The sequence below is a fragment of the Ovis aries genome, chromosome 1, assembly GCF_016772045.2.
Source record: "Ovis aries strain OAR_USU_Benz2616 breed Rambouillet chromosome 1, ARS-UI_Ramb_v3.0, whole genome shotgun sequence".
NCBI lineage: Eukaryota > Metazoa > Chordata > Mammalia > Artiodactyla > Bovidae > Ovis > Ovis aries.
This window is the reverse complement of record NC_056054.1, coordinates 62,102,368-62,121,164: the sequence shown is the minus strand read 5'-3', so window position 1 is coordinate 62,121,164 and position 18,797 is coordinate 62,102,368. Positions and strand designations below refer to the sequence as shown.

Here is an 18,797-nt window from a genome sequence, read left to right as displayed (position 1 = left end):
CTATGGGAGGTCAGGATATTTGTATGATTTATTTCCATCTGTAGATACTAGCATGGCACAGAATGAGCACTCAAAAATAAAACGTATGAACAAAAATAGATGATGGAGTTGCCAGTGATATTATTTCAAATTTTAAAATAATACAGAACCCATAAACAAAATCAAGTGCCTAGGGGGTAGGGAGGAAGCTCTGCAAGGAATATAGCAGTGTGAGGAAATAGATACACTAACCATAGTTAGCATCTGTGCTACTGCGTCACCACCAAGCTCAACACCTGCATGGGTATCACTCTTCTTTAAACATTAATGACCAAAAATATAGGTTCCAAAGGTCACTGGTTTACCAGCACTGAGCTAAAGATTTCAAATTGGAATTGGGGTGGATTATCTTGGTTTATTTGGTATTTTGTGAATTCTAGAGAAAACTCTACTTTTGAAAATAAAGTCTTTTAATACTTTCTTATAGTTTTGATTAGAACAAAGACAAAATCACTTGCATTATATCATTAAGAAAATATTTGCATATCTCTTAAAAATTATTCTTCAAAATACAGGAAAGGAGAGGGTTTCTTTGCTCTTCCTATTTGCCAGGAGGTTCAGCCACACTTCCATGGCATGGGATGGAGAGTAGTTCTACACTACTGGAAAATGCTAGAAAACCCCAGTGAGAGATGGCACCATTCTTGTGGTAAGAAGGCCAAGGAGGAAGAATGACAGAACTGTCATTTTGATCTCAGTATCTATGATAATTAAAGCATCTAGACTCTCTAGCAGTAAAAACTGTCTCTATTCAGATGAATTAAGGAAGAAGGAAGAGCGGAGGCTAAGGCTGGAAAATTAAGAGAGAGATGGGAATACCAGACCTCCTGACCTGCTTCTTGAGAAATCTGCACGCAGGTCAGGAAGCAACAGTTAGAACTGGACATGGAACAACAGACTGGTTCCAAATAGGAAAAGGAGTACGTCAGGGCTGTATATTGTCACCCTGCTTATTTAACTTCTATGCAGAGCACATCATGAGAAACGCTGAGCTGGAGGAAGTACAAGCCAGAATGAAAATTGCCAGGAGAAATATGAATAACCTCAAATATGCAGATGACATCACCCTTATGGCAGAAAGTGAAGAACTAAAGGGCCTCTTGGTGAAAGTCAAAGAGGAGAGTGAAAAAGTTGGCTTAAAACTCAACATTCAGAAAGCTAAGATCACGGCATCTGGTTCCATCACTTCATGGGAAATAGATGGGGAAACAGTGGAAACAGTGTCAGACTTTATTTTGCGGGGCTCCAAAATCACAGCAGATGGTGATTGCAGCCATGAAATTAAAAGACACTTACTCCTTGGAAGGAAAGTTATGACCAATCTAGATAGCATATTAAAAAGCAGGGACAGGGACATTACTTTGTCAACAAAGGTCCATCTAGTCAAGGCTATGGTTTTCCAGTGGTCATATATGGATATGAGAGTTGGACTATAAAGAAAGCTGAGCGCCAAAGAATTGATGCTTTTGAACTGTGGTGTTGGAGAAGACTCTTGAGAGCCCCTTGGACTGCAAGGAGATCCAACCAGTCCATCCTAAAGGAGATCAGTCCTGGGCGTTCACTGGAAGGAATGATGTTGAAGCTGACACTCCAATACTTTGGGCCCCTGATGCGAAGAGTGACTCATTTGAAAAGACCCTGATGCTGGGAAAGATTGGGGGCAGGAGGAGAAGGGGACGACAGAGGATGAGATGGTTGGATGGCATCACTGACTCAATGGACATGAGTTTGGGTGGACTCTGGGAGTTGGTGATGGCCAGGGAGGCCTGGCGTGCTGCAGTTCATGGGGTCACAAAGAGTTACACGACTAAGCAACTGAACTGAACTGAAGGCTCATTAGGGAAACTTAAGTTATACAATGCTTTATAGAAACAAAATATTAATATATTTAAGTATGTTGAGAAAACTTAATTTAATACTATAAACTCCCTCCCCCTAAACAGAACTCATCTTGAGCAGACATTGGAAATTGAACACTGTGGGGGGTAAACCCAGCCATCAGCCTATTTTATTTGGATTGCTGTGTGTTTTGGTTTAGTTTTAGTTGAGGCATTTAAAACTTGGGAGATCTCACACAAAATTGCTGGATTCTGTCGACAAGTGGGACCACTTGACAGCAACAGCTGAAGAGTACTGTCCCCACAGATGGGCTGTGCACTCTCCAGAGCCACAGTATCCACCACTCCCCACCATCCCCCATACAGTTATCTTTACTCATTACTACCTCCTGCTGGTGATCCTTGGAATTGACGGAGTTCATGGGAAACTAGTCTCTTTGCATTTGAACAATTAGTATTGAAATAAAGCCCATAAAAGAGTTTGCTCTTTTAAAATCAATTGAACATTTCTCTTATAATATTTTTTAAAATAATATTTTTATTTGTTCAATAAACTTTTTCAATAAGCTGAGTGTAAACTTGAGTTTTGCTCAAATTGAATGAAAAAAAATTCCAAAGAAAGCCTAGCTTTATAGGGGTTTACAACCTTAAGTGATTATAAAATGATTTGCAGTTAAAACTGCTAAAGATATGTGAAAGCAGTATTTGAAATTTTTAGATCATATGGATGACTCTCCTGTATTACCTGAGGATGTATGGGATCGGAGAAACTCCAGAAAAGAATCAGTGATGGTTGCAGCAATAATTTACCAGAAAAGTGGACCCTCTCTTCAAAGGACAGTCGTACAGCCACTGACACAGCTATTAGCCCTGTTTGGAACACAACTGGGAATTAAAATCTGCAGCCATTGTGCACAGAGAACTGTTTTTAGGTTTTGATTTTCTCCATAGGCACTGTTCACTTCCATTTAATGGAACCTGTGTAAAAATATTCTACAGGAGACCAAGAGTATTGTTAGAGCTGTACTGTCTAATAATACATTGGTTGCCAGTAGCCACTGTTGCTTATTAGCACTTGACTGTGGCTGGTCCAAATTGAGATGGACTGTTGATATAAAATCAATGGTGCACTTTGAAGACTTAGTAAGAACAAAAGATGTTTGTTTTTGTGATGAGAGGGCCAACACTGGGCAGGAAAGGAGGAAGAAAGAGAGCAAGGCTGGTTCTGTCCATTGTTCCACCCTCGCACATTCCTACCCACTTAGCTGCTAAGCACTTTAAAGGAGCTGCGTCTCTTATCTTGCCCAGTAATCAGAGAGGCAGAGTGTTGCAGGGAGTGAAGCTAGCCTTGGGAGCCCAACAAGTCCCAGTCAAATCCAGATTTGGCATTACACCAGCTGGGCAACGTGGGAGCTCTGGTCCTCTCCTTATAAAGTACAGACCACAGTGTGGTCCCAAAAGGTAGCTGGGAGAAGAGATGAAGGGAGGGTGAAGAAAGCTCTTGGCAGGTGCAGGCACTCAGGAATAGAGACTGTCTTATTGGAAGTGAGCCAGTTTGCAACTTTACATATAAAAGCAACAGGTTATTCTGATGTCATCCCAGGAGGGAATCCCAGTCAAGACTCTGCCTCACCGTAGATCACCGGATGCCAGGAGACGCAGGTGATCATCTTCTCGGTTAGGCTGTGAAGGTCAGTAAAGGACTGGTACTCTTTCAGATGGGTATCCGTCTTATCCCCAAAGGTGCTTTCTTCTTCTGCCAGGCATTTCCAGTCATGAATAAATGTATTCATGATTTCATTTTGCTGTAGGGCGATTTCCACACTATTTTGTAAATGAGAAAAGAATTAAGAGGTTGAATTTTAGTATTCAGTGATACATCTTCCAGCAGCTCCTCCTGCTTCATTTATACTGAAAGAAAAAAATGTTCTCCATTGTATTTCATAATTAATGATTAATACCTGTGTAAAATATTAAACGACTTACATGAAAAAAATTCATGGCAGTGTGCTACTCAGAGCCTCTAGTGCCAGGGTACGTTAGCTGACAGCCTCTGCGTGCTCAGTTGCTTCAGTCATGCCTGACTCTTTACAACCCCATGGACTGTAGCCCACTAGGCTCCTCTGTCCATGGGTTCCTCTAGGCAAGAATACTGAAGTGGATTGCCATGCCCCTCCAGGGGATTTCCCGACCCAGGGCTCAAACTCGCATCTCCTGCACGGTCGGCAGATTCTTTACACTGAGCCACCAGGGAAACCCACAGTAGCCTCTAACAGCATCACAATCTGCCTCAGCTTTCCGGCCAAGGTCATGCTCTCTGTGGGTCAATGAGAGCTCGGGGGCTGCAGGCTCCAGGGCTGCTGACTCTGCCCCGGGCAGGACTCCTCCAACAGGCCGTCTTCCTCTGCAGCCCTCTGTTGGGTTGGCTGAGACTTTGTCTGCAGCTCTTCCTGCTCAATCATGCTTCCTCTTCCTTCATTTTTCACAGTGAACTTCTCAGTAAATGTCTACTTTGAACTTGATTCATCTGCTTTTGGAAAACTCCAAATTGATAGAAAGAGCAAATTCTTTTAGCCATATTCAATACCAAATGATCATGTATGCTAATTACTGTATTTATCTATAATTATTATATTGGTATGTATAATAATTATACTATATGTGTAATTCAAAACAACAAATGAGAGTTTCTCAAGGGAAGATTTGGAGCTTAGAAATGTGTGTATATGCATGTGTGTGTGTGGTGGTTTTAGCTGTCACAGCGTCTGGGAAGTGCTAGTGTGTTTAATTCTGTTTCTAATCTTCCCACAGTGCATGAGACAGTCCCTAAAAATGAAAAATTATCCTGCTAAAAGTACTAATAGTGCTCCTTTGAAAAACAATCTGAGTACTCTTCTTCATTTAAGGAACTCAGCTTGACAAGTTCCTGTTTTATAAGTTGCTATAATGTCTATTGTCCCTTTATGTGCTTAGGGTTGAAAACTCAGCCCACTCCCAAGGCCTCTAGGAGCTTTCCCACAATTAGAATGCCACCCAAGGTTTTACCCTGATGATCAAAAGTCCAAATAACTTGATTTTTAAAAAATAAATACAGTAAGTTGAAAGAGTGATTTTTCAATTATGAATTTCCTAAAGAAAAAAAAACCCGTTAGTTAGATGATTAAATATAAGCAGTAAGTATCATAATAGATATTCCTAGCACATTAAACAAGGGTACAATTTAACGCCTCTGTCATTAATCATTCACTGCTGTTCACTGTGGGCTTCCCTGGTAGCACATTGGTAAAGAATCCACCGGCCAATATAGGAGACGTGGGTTTGATCCCTGGGTCAATAAGATATCCCGGAGAAGAAAATGGTAACTCACTTCAATATTCTTGCCTGGGAAATCCCATGGACAAAGGAGCCTGGCAGGCTACAGTCCCCACAAAAGAGTTGGACAGGACTTAGCAACTAAACAACAACAGCCATTCACTGCACAATTGAATATTCTGGGCTAAATTCTTTTTGTACTTCATCTTTCAAACTAGATGCATTTCCTTGGACCAGCAGTATCACCATGACCTGGAGCTATTAGAAATGCAGAGTGACAGGTTCCACCCCAGATCTACTGAGTCAGAACCTGCATTTTAACAAGATGCCCAGGAGGTTCATATGCACATTAACGTTTGAATCACCCTGTGTAGGGCAGCTTCACACCCAGAGCTTCAAGGTTTAAACTCAGTTTCAAGTAGAAGCATTTGTTATTAATAGCATTTTCAAAATCATTTCTTTCTGTTTCAGCCTGCACTGGGAAGTAACTCACAAGGGAGAAGTGAAGACAACACCTTTTCTCTGGTTTCCTGTTTCTTGATTTCCCTGCACTGCACTGCATGGTTCCTGAGCGTGATGAATCTGAGGCTTGCAAAGCTTGCAGTCTGAGTGAAAGCCCATGGGTATTGTTTTTTTCTTTTTCTTAACTTCAAGATGAATGTTTCTCAGTTGCTTTGAACTCCCTTGAAGTTTCTTACTTTCCGTCAGATCATTTTCTTCTTTTGCAAATAATGCTTGCTTTAGTTTGTTCTAGACAAAATTCTATGACAAAGAAGGAACTCATTTCTAAAAGAGTTCTCTTCCAGAACAAAACAAGGTTTATTTTAATTTTAAAAAATTAACCAAACCTTAAAACAGTTCTAGAGTGGGAAGCATGGCTGTGATGGTTATGTGGGTTTCTTTTTTATTCTTGGTCAGGGCTGTTAAAATTCCTGTACCAATTTTCCCTCTTTTTTCTTATAGTTCTGGCTCCTCCACCCCACATCTCATGGAAGGAATTATGAAGCTCTTCACTATCCCTTTCTTCATAAGTATGGCAATTGAAAGGGAAGAATAAAAGTCCAAGTCTAAAGATAATACACAGTGTAGATAATTGAGAATTGGCTATAGGGCATTTATTCCCTCAAAATTGATTGTATATAGACAGACTTCTCATTTTTAGTGTTCTTAGGAAAATTTCAATAATTATTGAATTTTTGTGTGGAAAGGAAAAGAAACCTCAGATATTCTGGTTTCTTTCTAATTGTCCACCTAGGAAAAACTATAGCATATTTGTTGTGAGTGAGTGGCAAATAGTTAATAAGCTCTTTCTGAATAATTATACTGAAAATTTGAACCAGATTCTCTCTAGGTAACAACTTTTTGAGAGTTGTTGGAATTTTCAAGACATTTACTCTTAAAATGTTTCCTTAAAAACAAAAAAAGCTTAACTTGGGCTATGTATGAATTTGTCTAGCAAATCTTTAATTTTGGGAAAAAATGGAACCCAACCTTTTGGCACAGCTGGCAGACTTGTCCACCATTGGTTTCACTCATTTGAACTCTGATATCACCTTGATGAGACCTTCAAACTTTTTCTCTGGTTTAGAAGTCCTCAGGGTCTGCCTAGGGCCCTGGTATGAGTAAAGGGGGCGTTCTGAAGACACTTCTCTTTCAGAGCCAATAAGAGTGCAGCAACATAGGAATTAGAGATAAGGATGGCACATCCAAAAATTAAATCTGAGCTGAATTCAGATTCTCATTTAAAATATATTTTTGTAAATTCCTATCATGGTGATGATCATCCTCAACATCCACAACATCCCCATCTTTGTAATCCCATGAAAAATCAGGAAAAAGACTTAAATAATAGAAACCATGGTAAATAAACGGTAATTTACTGTTAGGAAAACATCCTCACAGGTTCAACAGTATATACCTTCCAGGTTCATGCCGTTTGGTGTGGCCCTAGCTTGGAAGGTCTAGGATGTTGCTTAGCAATAGCACGGAAAGAAGACAGAATCTGTAGAAAGTATCACATGTTCATGGGTGTCTAAGAACTGTCTTCACACTTTCTACCTGTACATCAGGTATGAAGTTGTTTTCTAAGGTCTCTTATTATAAGTAAACAAACACATTTTATGTTTTTTTTAATTTGATACACAATTTTTACCTTGTGGACACACTGTTAAGAAACTCAGTCAAAGTCTTTGATTGTCCCAATGCCTCTTTTTCTTCTTCCAAAAATTCTCTTGGATAATATTGTGTAGTAGCATTTTTGGGATGTGTCCTAATAAATTAAAAGAAATTGAATACCAAAAATTAGATCAAAGACAAATACAAGTCATGGCAGGTCAAAGATTTTTCTCTGTGACCATATTAAGATATTATTTTATATTTAAATTCTATATATTGAATTTTTTCTTTACCTTACATACCAACTGCCATTCAAAGTATTTGTGAATTTCTCCCTGATGTAATCAGCAAGTTCTTTATCTTAAAAAATTTAGATACCATTTTAAACTTACAGAAAAGTTTTAAGAAGAGTATAAGAAATTCCCATACACTCTTCACCCAGATTCATCAGTTATTAACATTTCTAAAAACTTTTAATTGGAAGATAATTGCTTCATAATGTTGAGTTAGTTTTTGCCATACAACAACATGAATCAGCCATATATATATCCCCTCCCTCCCACTGCCTCCCCATCCTGCCTCTCTAGGTCATAACAGAGCTGCCAGGCTGGGTCCCTATATTATATATTCATAGCAGCTTCCCATTAGCTACTTATTTTGCATATGCTAGTATGTATATATCAGTGCTACTCTCTCAATTAGTCCCCCCTCTCCTTCCCACACTGTCCACAAGTCTCTTCTCAATTATTAACATTTTGTTACATTTATTTTTCATTCTTTCTTTATTTCATTAAATCAGAGTTTCTCAACCAGTGAGATCCTATCCCATCGTCTCAATCCAGGAATATTTGGTAATGTCTGGAAACAATTTTGGTTGTCGCAACTGGAAGTGCTTTTGGCACCTAGTGCATAGAGCCCAGAGATGTCGTTAAACACCCTAGAGAGTGCAAGGTGGCACTGCCCCCCAACCCACAACAGAGAATTATCCAGACAGTGGTGTTGAGGTTGAGAAACTCTGCTCTAAGTGTATAAAACCAGAAATAATTTACATTTTGGCAGTAATGACACCAGGATTCTGGGAGAAATTATTCCAGCCAGTTTGCTCTCAGGATTCACCTCTGCCCTTGGACATTGTACATTGTATTTATACCTCTGGGCTTTGTCAGTCTCACCCACTAGACTGGGTGAGATTCTTGATTTTAGGGTATGGGGCTGTAGAAAGATCATATGATACAATCCTTAAGAGAGTGCACTCTGGTGACAGGCTGCCTGGCTTTGAAGCTGGGTTCTGTCACTTACTAGCTATGTGACCCTGAGCTAATTAATTACATGTTGGCCGAAAAGTTTGTTTGGGTTTTTCTGTTACATCATACGGAAAAACCCAAATGAACTTTTTTTTGCCAACCTAATATTGAACCTCTTTGTGCCTGTTTTTTAATCTCTAATTGAAGTTCTTAATGTCCCCTAGCTCACAGCGTCATGGTAAGTACTGAATGTGTTAATAGACGCAAAGCTTGTAAAACAGTGCCTAGCACACTTTAAGCGCTCCAAAATTTAGGTTGTATGTAATCTGTGTTTGTCGAACAAATGTCAGTAACATGTCTCTGAAAGGCAAGTATATTAATGGATAGCAATCAAAAAGAGTGCTAAAGAGAGTTTTGCTCATATTTAATTGAACAGTAACTTCTTTTTTCCCTGCCTAGATCAGTGTCCACAGAAGACAGGATGATGGAGAGAAAGAATGTTGGTGTTGGAACCAGAGACTTGGGTTCAGATCTTAGCGTTACCTTTTGGTTTCTACCCACACTAGGACCCTCTGGGTAGGATTATGTGGCTCCTGGTGGTTTCATCAAAGTAGCAACATGACTGAGTCACTCTCACTTTTTTTTTTTTCCTTCACATCAGACGGGTAATGTGCCGGTGTCCTAACAAGGTTTGCGGGGAGGCACATGTCAGGCAGCAGCGTGAACACCCAATCATCATGCTCATGAACTACAAAAGGATCGCACTCTCACTTTTTAACATGTGATTTGTTTTGTTGTTTCTCAGCAAATCTATTCATTACTGCTTAAAATTTAAATTATGTTCTAAACATTGTGCTTTCATTTTTAACCTCTTTGCTTTAGTTTCTTTATTTGTAAAATGGAAATAGTGTCTACCTCAGATGGCAGTTGTGAGAATTAACTGAGTTGTGTGTGCAAAGTACTTAGAAAAATGCGTGGTATGTCGTAAGAACACTGTAAACGTTTGTTTTCATAGTCATTAATCTTTGAGCCTCATCTCTGACTTTTTTTTTTACTTCTTCCATCACAATCATATATCCCATCTTTTCCACCTAATTTCTGATCTTAGTAAATGGCACCAGCATTCTCCTAAGTTACATGGATGTGAACTATTTGAATTCCTTTTGATTCACTCCTCCAACTTCCCTCCACTCTGTGGGTCAAGATCTGCAGCTATTTCTCATTTTTTCTCTCCATCTACACAGAAACACCTCACTCAACGTGCACGGAGAACCTACTAAATCTAAAGTCCTGTGGTTAGAGTCCCTGCTGTCATAAGCTCCCTCCTGAGTCTACCCTGGCTGACTCATGCTTTTTATTTTTTTGGAGTATTCTTGTTTTACAATGTTGCATTAGTTTCTTCTGTACAATGAAGTGGATCAGCTGTATGTATACATATATCCCCTCCCTTTTGGACCTCCTCTCCCTCCACCCACATCCCACCCATCTAGGTCATCGCAGGGCCCCGAGATGAGCTTCCTGTTCTTTATAGCAGGGTCCCACTATTTCTCTATTTCACACATGGTAGTGTCTCTATGTCAGTCCTAATCCCCTAGTTCCTCCCCTCCTTCTCTTCCACTGCTCTGCCCACAAGTCCGTTTCTATGTTTGCTGCCCTGGAAATAGGTTCATCTGTACCATTTTTCTAGATTCCACATACACCCGTTAATGTACAGTATTTGTTTTTCTATTTCTGACTTACTTTACTCTGTATGACAGACTCTAGGTCCATCCACATCTCTACAAATGACCCAATTTCATTCCTTTTTATGGCTGAGTAAACAGAAATCTCTAGTTGGCTTGACTAAGAAATTTGTCTCAAAATCCACGTTTCTTTTGTACTAATGAATCACAACTCTCCTTCCGGGCTTACCCCTTACTTGTCAGTGTTTAATGATTCTTGATGTCCTAATTCTCTGCCAAGACTTGACTACCAGTCCTTGTCTACCAATCCTTGTCTTTCTCTTCATCTCTTTTGGTCTGGCCTGTCTGTCCATGTTTCTCCCTGGCTTCTGACTCATGTTTCGTCCTGACCCCTGGTATCTATGTACATGTGCTCTAACTTAAAAGATTCACCCAAGGATTAAGTGTAGTTAGAAAAAACATCAAAAGGAGTTAGATTTAGGGGTCCTTTAATGTTTAGAAGTTGGGAAGACAAGGATCCAGTAAAAGAGATTGAGAAGGAGCTGCCAGTGAGTTAGAAAGAGCACATTGAATATTGCTCAGAAGCCAAGAAGAAACAGCCAACCATGTTAAATACTGCTGAGCAATGGAGAGAGGGTATCTGAAAACTGGATTAGGCAATCAGACCACTGCAGGTCTTTGGTGACCCTCTTAAGACTAGAATGGAAGAAGAAAAGGTAGAATTAGAAAATGTGGAAAACTTCTGTGAAGAGTTTTGTTGTTAAGAAAAAAAAAAAGCAGAGAAATTAGCTAATTGTTTGTTGGTTCTAATGATGGGAGTTTTAGGATTTTGTATTTACACATGTCTCCTTTTCACTCTTTCTTGGTTTACTGCCACCACTTTATTTAGACACTGGTCATTTTACCTGTGACCAGGTTTAATTACAGAAGACTCTTATCTGGGCTTCCCCGGTGGTAAAGAATCTGCCTGCAGTGCAGGAGACATGGGCTTGATCCCTGGGTCGGGAAGATCCCCTGGAGGAAGGCATGGCAATTCACTTCAGTATTCTTGCCTGGAGAGTCCCATGGACAGAGCTGCCTGGCAGGCTACAGTCCATAGGGTCGCAAAGAGTCAGACATGCCTAAGCAACTCACACACACACACACACACACACACACACACACGCATAGACTCTGGCCAATCTCCTCAATTACAGGCTCTTTTTTCCCTCTGTGCTCCAATACATACTGCCTTGCTCATCTTTTTTTTTTTTTTTTTAATTTAAATTTTTTAATTTACAAAGGTATGATAACACATTTACAGGAGACTTTGAAAATACAGGATAAGGTTACATATAGTTTCATTATATATTCCAATTTTTTTAAGTAGATAAATTAAGATTTTTAGTTGGAGTTTCAATACTAAGCTCTCAAAAATTAATCTGGCTCAACTTATTCAATAGCTCTAATCTTTCCTCTTCTTTGCTTCAGAACTTGAAGAAAAATGCCTTCCTGCCTGCCACAGAGAATCTGCTTATATTCTGCCTCTGCTACTGCATCCACCCAACCTGGGCTAGTCATTTGCGAACTCTGCTTATACCACCCTCTGGAACTGTTCAGGTCATTAAAAAAATTCTGGGCAGTTTTCTCTTTCTCTAGGTCTCAAAATCATATCCAACATTTGTGGCTTATCTTCTATAGATCTAAAATCATTTCAAAATAAAAGTTTTTTAATCCTAATAATAAGCCTGCGTATGCGCTGAGTTGCTTTAGTCGTGTCTGACTCTTTCGCGAGCCCATGAACTGTAGCCTGCCAGGGTCCCCTGTCCATGAAATTCTCCAGGCAAGAATACGGGAGTGGGTTTCCATACCCTACTCCAGGGGATCTTCCTAACCCAGGGATTGAACTCGCATCTCCTGCTTTATAGGCCCATTCTTTACCGCTGAGTCACTGGGGAAGCCCCTTTGCACAGCCATATATATACTTGTATTTCATTTTCCTAGTAAGATTTTTAAAAAGCACTGGTGATAATTAGTTTTTCTTGAGCTGGATTACTCTGTGGAGATGAGGCATCACTGTCAATTAGTTTCTATTATAAAGCTCTCTCACAGTAATCACAGAAACTGCTAGGTTTTACCATAGTTGCTTTTGAAAAAAAAATATATATATATATATATTCATTTCATACTTACCATCTTGTCTGAGTACTTGTTTCCTTGATTTGGGGGACGACTTGCATGCCAACATCTCTCTCAAGTTGCTTAAGGGTGAAATTTTTATCTGGGTAGGCTGTACATTCAATATAGGCATCTTTCACACTGGAAGCGTTCTGGTCACTGAACTTAATGGGGGCACCAAATTCACTTCGTTTTCGAGAAATCATATATGTGATCTGCAACACAGGTGAGAAGTAAAGGAGACAAAAGTCTCTGGAGAAGAACAGATCTGTGGTCCACAGCACTGGTGCTCTACCCACATCCTCTTGGATGTAATTTCTGTGCACCTTTCCAGGTCCTGCGCTCTCGGTTCCCAAAGCCATCACCTATTGCTCCTCCATGGAGGATGCTCTAGGGCTACCAGGCCACTTTGCCTGATGGTACAAGGAACAGGAAGTGACTGGCAGTTTATATCCTGACCAGGGATAGACAGTAGGAGACACAGGCAAGCCCATCCCTTTTGCTTCTGTTTGGGACAACTCTGAGGTATAACTTATACTCCAGAGTTCCCTAGGGGTGCAGGCTGAAGCTTCCCTCTGCTAGACTTTGGCCTAAGAGTGCACCCCTGCAAGGCTTCTGCCATGTCTCTGTCCTGCTGCTCCCCCCATTCTTTTCTGAGACACTTTAATCACTTGTACACAATTGCTCCTCACAAGGGCTGCTCTGGGAACGCCCTAGTTTCCTAGGGCTGCCGTAATCACAGACCACAGACTAGGTGGCTTAAAGCAACAGGAATTTATTCTCACTTGTTTGCGGAGGCTAGAAGTCTGTAATAAGGATGGATGTGTGTATATATAGCTGATTCCTTTCCTTGTACAGCAGAAACCGACACAATATGGTAAAGCAACTATACCCCAACTTAAAAAAAAAAAAGGAAAAGAGCTGTTAGAGGGTTGGTTCCTTCTGAAGACTCTGCGGGAGAACGGGCTCCCTGCCTCTTTCCTTGCTTCTGCTGTCTCGGCCAGCAATCCTAGGTGTTCCCTGGGGCAGATCCATCACTCCAACCTCTGCCCCCACCTTCCACGGTGTTCTCCGGGTGTCTCTGTCTTCACAACACCATCTTCTTATAAAGATCCCTGCCATATTGGATAAAACTCCCCTTCTTTCCTTTCTGAAGTACTGGAGGGTAGGACTTGAACTTATCTTTCGGGAGGAGATATAATTCAACCCATAACGTGAAGTGAAGTCGCTCAGTTGTGTCCGACTCTTTGCAACCCCATGGACAACAGGCTCCTCCGTCCATGGGATTTTCCAGGCAAGAGCAGTGGAGTGGGTTGCCATTTCCTTCTCCAGGGAACTTCCCCACCCAGGGATCAAACCCAGGTCTCCCACATTGTAGACAGACACTTTACCATCTGAGCCACCAGGGAAGTCACGAAGGTGGTCTAACCCTTGTTATTCAACCCATAACACCCACCTAAGACAGTGACCATTCTTCTATGAAAAGAAAAACCATAACCCCACAGCAAACATAGCAAAGCGTATGGATTCCTCAGGAATAAGTGTTGCTCAGCTCTAGGCAGGTGACCATATTCAAGCTGCTGACCTGTTTTGTAGAGTCCTTAACTGACTCTTCTTCGATTTCTTTTTCACTGCCCATAGAAATCCATGGTTTAGAAATAGGTGGCTTATAAATATATGTTTCTTCAGGAATATGATCTTTGTATTCTTCTTGTTCTTCTGGTAGTTCTGGGGGCTGGAATAAAATAAATAGCATTCTAAAATGTATTCCCAGAAGACAAACTTATAGTTACCAAAGAGGAAAAGGGAAGAGAAATCAGTTAGAAGTTTGGGGTTAACATGTACATACTAATGTGCGTGAATGTGTGTGAACGCGCTCAGTTGTGTCCAATTCTTTGCGACCCTTTGGACTGTAGCCCACCAGGCTCCTCTGTCCATGGGATTTTCCAGGCAAGAATACTGGAGTGGGTTGCCATTTGCTTCTCCAGGGGATCTTCCCAACCCAGGGATCAAACCCATGTCTCCTGTGTCTCCTGTATTGGCAGGTGGATTCTTTACCACTAGCGCCACCTGGGAAGCCCCATATACAAACTACTATATATAAAATAGATAACCAACAAGACCTACTGTATAGCACAGGAAACTACGCTCAAAATTTTGTTATAATCTATAAGGGAAACGAATCTGAAAAAGAATCTATACGTAAGTATATGTGTGTATATATATGTGTGTATGTGTGTATATGTATGTGTGTATGTGTGTATATATATGTCTGAATCACTTTGCTGTACACCTGAAACTAATACAACATTGTAAATCAACTATACTTTAATTTTTTTAAAGAGATAAGTTCAGCAAAAAATATACATATATATATAACCAAATTTAGGTTATAATTATGCACGTATATTTTGCAACAAACTTTACTTTTATATAAATTCATTAAGCTCTCCCTTCTTGTTTTTCTTCTTAGTTGGTTCATGCTGCTCGGTTATGAAAAGGAAACTAAGCAAAAAAGGGAAGAATAAAGGGCAAAAAAGAAAGAATTTAAGGACAAAAAAAGGAAGCTGAAAAAAGAAAAAGATGGGAGAATAAAGGGAAAAGATGTGTGATAAGAATTGAAGAATATGGAATGCTAAAACTTGATAAAATACAAAACTAATTTTCTCTGATTTAATAATGCTTTTTGATAAGAAGATTACATGTATGAATAAACATGATATCCACTAAATTATAAAGAGTGAATGTTTTTTTAAACCAAGATTTCCGCAAGAGGTGCAGAGAAATACAGGTATGGCTATAAATACAGATATAGACCTATAGATGTTTATTGCTGCCTTATTCATAATAGTGAAAAAAATGGGCAATTAAATGAATGTTAGTAGGGAGAGGGTTGATACACTGTGGAATAATCAGAAACTAAAATCTCATAAAACAGTTGGAATGAACAAACTCAATCTGTGTGTATACGATGTCTAAATGTATCAAAATGAATAGATCCTAGAATTTTACAATTCGGTGACAAACAGAAGCTGCAAAACAAGTTGTATAATTTTATGTAAATTTTAAGCAATAAGATATATTATCTGTAGAACATACATACATGGTGACAGTATCAAACCATGGACAAAAGACGACAACAACCTTAGAGCAATACTTCCTTATAGAGATGTTTGAAAAATTGAATTAAGAAGGATGTGTAAGAGGGAGTGAAACGTTATCTGTTATATTTTGTCTCAAAAGACTTTAAAGTAAACATGATAAAATGTCAATATTAACATTTGTTAATTCTGCATAGGTATTTGTTTTACCATGTATACCTTTCTATACACTGGAAATATTCCACCATAATAAAAACTAAAACACAGAGAAAAACCACCATAAAAATGAAATTGAAAATGTTGACTAACAAATATACCAAATTTTAAAAGTCTTAGGTATTTTAAAACTCTATGGCGTTCTTTTATTTTTTCTTGCTACTGGGCAACCATGCAAACTCCTCTGTCTCCCTCACTTTGAATACACTTCCTCATGAGGATGCTAGACCGGAAGGCAACTTGTTACCTTTCATGACCACTTTGAACGCAACACCCCAGAGGTGAATTGACTTCTTTTCCTTGGAAACTACCATTCTTTTATTTTTTGCTTATCTTTGACACCCCGTTCCCTTCAACTGCCCACTGACCAAGTTGTCTTTTCAAACGTTTGCTTTTGAATAATCATAGCAAACATGTATGAAGCCCCAGCTTTGTGTCAGGCACTGTACAAAGGGCTTTTCCTGTTTTGGCTTATTTAATCTTCTTGACAGCTCTACTGGTACCACCGTTTTGCAGATGAGAGGCTCAGTAACTTACCTGAAGTCATGGAGATGGCAGGACAAGAACCAGGAATATAGGCCAACGAATGGCTGAGAGCAGATTCACAGTTTCCACTCTCATTGGGTAAGGGAAGGGCAAAGAAGACGTCTTAGCTACCTCACTGCACACTTACTGCTCACCTACTCTAGGTCCCAGAGAATCAGAGCCAAACGAGAATAATCATGAACATGTCTGCTCCCCACCCCCAGAGGCAGTGCTTCCTTCTGACAATCAACAGGTTGCACTGACTTAGGGTGTGCTTACATTTAAATAGTTTTCCTTGCCCTCTTCAGTTCCAATAAGATAAAAGTTAAGTCCATACTTGAAGTCTCTATCGTAAACAAGGAGAAGCTCATCTCCAGGATATTCCTACAAAAACATAATCAAAAGAGAAGGTTAATGTTCAGCAGTCATTCAGTTTACTCAGATATTGACACAAAATTAATATTTCTTTAATCAATCAATCATAGAAGATGACCATAATGCTAATCTATTGTTAATAACCCCAAATTGCAAAGTTATTTTATTAACTTACAAAAGCTCTTGAAACACAATGGCTGGAAAATTGGCTATCAGTTCAGTTCAGTTCATTTCAGTTCAGTTGCTCAGTCGTGTCCGACTCTTTGCGACCCCATGAATCACAGCACGCCAAGCCTCCCTGTCCATCACCATCTCCCGGAGTTCACTCGGACTCACGTCCATCGAGTCAGTGATGCCATCCAGCCATCTCATCCTCTGTCGTCCCCTTCTCCTCCTGCCCCCAATCCCTCCCAGCATCAGAGTCTTTTCCAACGAGTCAACTCTTCTCATGAGGTGGCCAAAGTACTGGAGTTTCAGCTTTAGCATCATTCCTTCCAAAGAAATCCCAGGGTTGATCTCCTTCAGAATGGACTGGTTGGATCTCCTTGCAGTCCAAGGGACCCTCAAGAGTCTTCTCCAACACCACAGTCAAAAGCATCAATTCTTCGGCACTCAGCCTTCTTCACAGTCCAACTCTCACATCCATACATGACCACAGGAAAAACCATAGCCTTGACTAGACGGACCTTTGTTGGCAAAGTAATGTCTCTGCTTTTGAATATACTATCTAGGTTGGTCATAACTTTCCTTCCAAGGAGTAAGCGTCTTTGAATTTCATGGCTGCAATCACCATCTGCAGTGATTTTGGAGCCCCCCAAAATAAAGTCTGACACTGTTTCCACTGTTTCCCCATCTACTTCCCATGAAGTGATGCCATGATCTTAGTTTTCTGAATGTTGAGCTTTAAGCCAACTTAAATAACCCAATACAAAATTAAAAGTTTAAGAAAGAAAGGAAAAAAATAAAAAGCACAATGGGTTCAGGGAAATTTACCATGCAATTTTATTCCTAACAAGGAAAAAAAGAAGTATTCCTTTTATCTGGTGTTGCACTCTTTAGCATGTTTGCAGACAAATTAGGACTAAAATTATGAATGTTTACAATCAAAGCAGTATGGGAAAATAGAGTAGGTTCCCTTTCTAGTTAAAAACAGGGCAAGAACGAGCTTTTCTGGGTGTGGAATAAGACAATCTGTCACTGATAGGAGTTTGTTTTTCACAAAGGGTCATTGAGAAGGATTCCCGAAGAGACATGGACAAGATATCAAAGTCAGATTTGAGCTCAAGAATCTCTTCAAATTTTGCGATTATGTATCAGGAACATCTTGAGGTAAGGCTGAAAAATAAAGAGGGGTGACATACTTACCTGAACAATGTTTTTGACTGGGTAGAAATCAGATACTGCAGCTCTGTTTGCAAAGTCTGCAAAAATATCTTCTTTTTTGATAAGTTTGTAAGGTTGTTCTTCCGTGACATCTTCTTCTACTCTGCAGTTAAATATTTCCTGGGTCTTGGTAGTTAACACTAAAGGATAAATTTCTGGATGACCTGGGAAAGGCAAAGTGAATTTAGACATTAAATACAACCATTTAAAATATGAACACTAGGAAATATGCAGTTGTTTGCTTTAAATAATTGTCTTGGTTAAAATTTTAAAAGACTTTAAAATCATTGTTCATATTTTAAAAGTAAGTTTGTCCATTATAAGAAATGTCAGCAAATAAATTTATTTATAAAACAGAAACAGACTCACAGACTTAGAAAACAAACTTACGGTAACCAAAGGGGAAATGTGGTGGGGGAGAGTGGGAAATTGGGAGTTTGGGACTGACATATACTCACTATTATATTTAAAATAGATAATAAATAAGGACCTACTGATTAGCACAGGGAACACTACTCAATGTTCTGTAAAAACCTAATAGGAAAGAATCTGAAAAACAATAGATATATGGATGTGTGTAACTGAATCACTTCTTTGTACAGAAGAAACTAACACAACATTGTAAATCAACTATACTCGAAAATGAAATAAAATTTTTGAAATGTCAAAAAGAGAAAAAGGCAGAAATAACAATTACCCATAATACTATCTCTCCAGAGAGAACCTATATTAATTGTTTGTTTCATTCTAGTCACTCCATACATATTAATAGTATCTTAAATGAAATTCTAAATCCTGCCTTTCATATTT

General features: G+C 39.4%; 1 protein-coding gene and 1 non-coding gene across 3 annotated transcripts in view; both read right to left on the bottom strand.

Annotated features, from left to right (window-relative positions):
* DNAI3 (dynein axonemal intermediate chain 3) overlaps positions 1-18,797 on the bottom strand; it is a 94,292-nt gene that overhangs the window by 56,798 nt on the left and 18,697 nt on the right. For both annotated transcript variants that reach the window (XR_009596811.1, XM_027971598.2), the window contains exons 4-10: positions 17,970-18,151; positions 16,509-16,613; positions 13,973-14,122; positions 12,403-12,602; positions 7,342-7,458; positions 3,511-3,701; positions 2,623-2,747 (exon numbers count right to left, since the gene is read on the bottom strand). Coding sequence is in view for 1 of the 2 variants with exons in the window: in XM_027971598.2 (XP_027827399.2) it covers positions 2,623-2,747; positions 3,511-3,701; positions 7,342-7,458; positions 12,403-12,602; positions 13,973-14,122; positions 16,509-16,613; positions 17,970-18,151 (1,070 nt within the window). In the remaining variant the exon portion in view is untranslated. The remainder of the gene's footprint in view (positions 1-2,622; positions 2,748-3,510; positions 3,702-7,341; positions 7,459-12,402; positions 12,603-13,972; positions 14,123-16,508; positions 16,614-17,969; positions 18,152-18,797) is intronic.
* Positions 9,204-9,308, bottom strand: LOC114111363 (small nucleolar RNA U13). The gene has a single exon (XR_003587437.1). It is a non-coding gene; the product is annotated as a small nucleolar RNA U13 (small nucleolar RNA).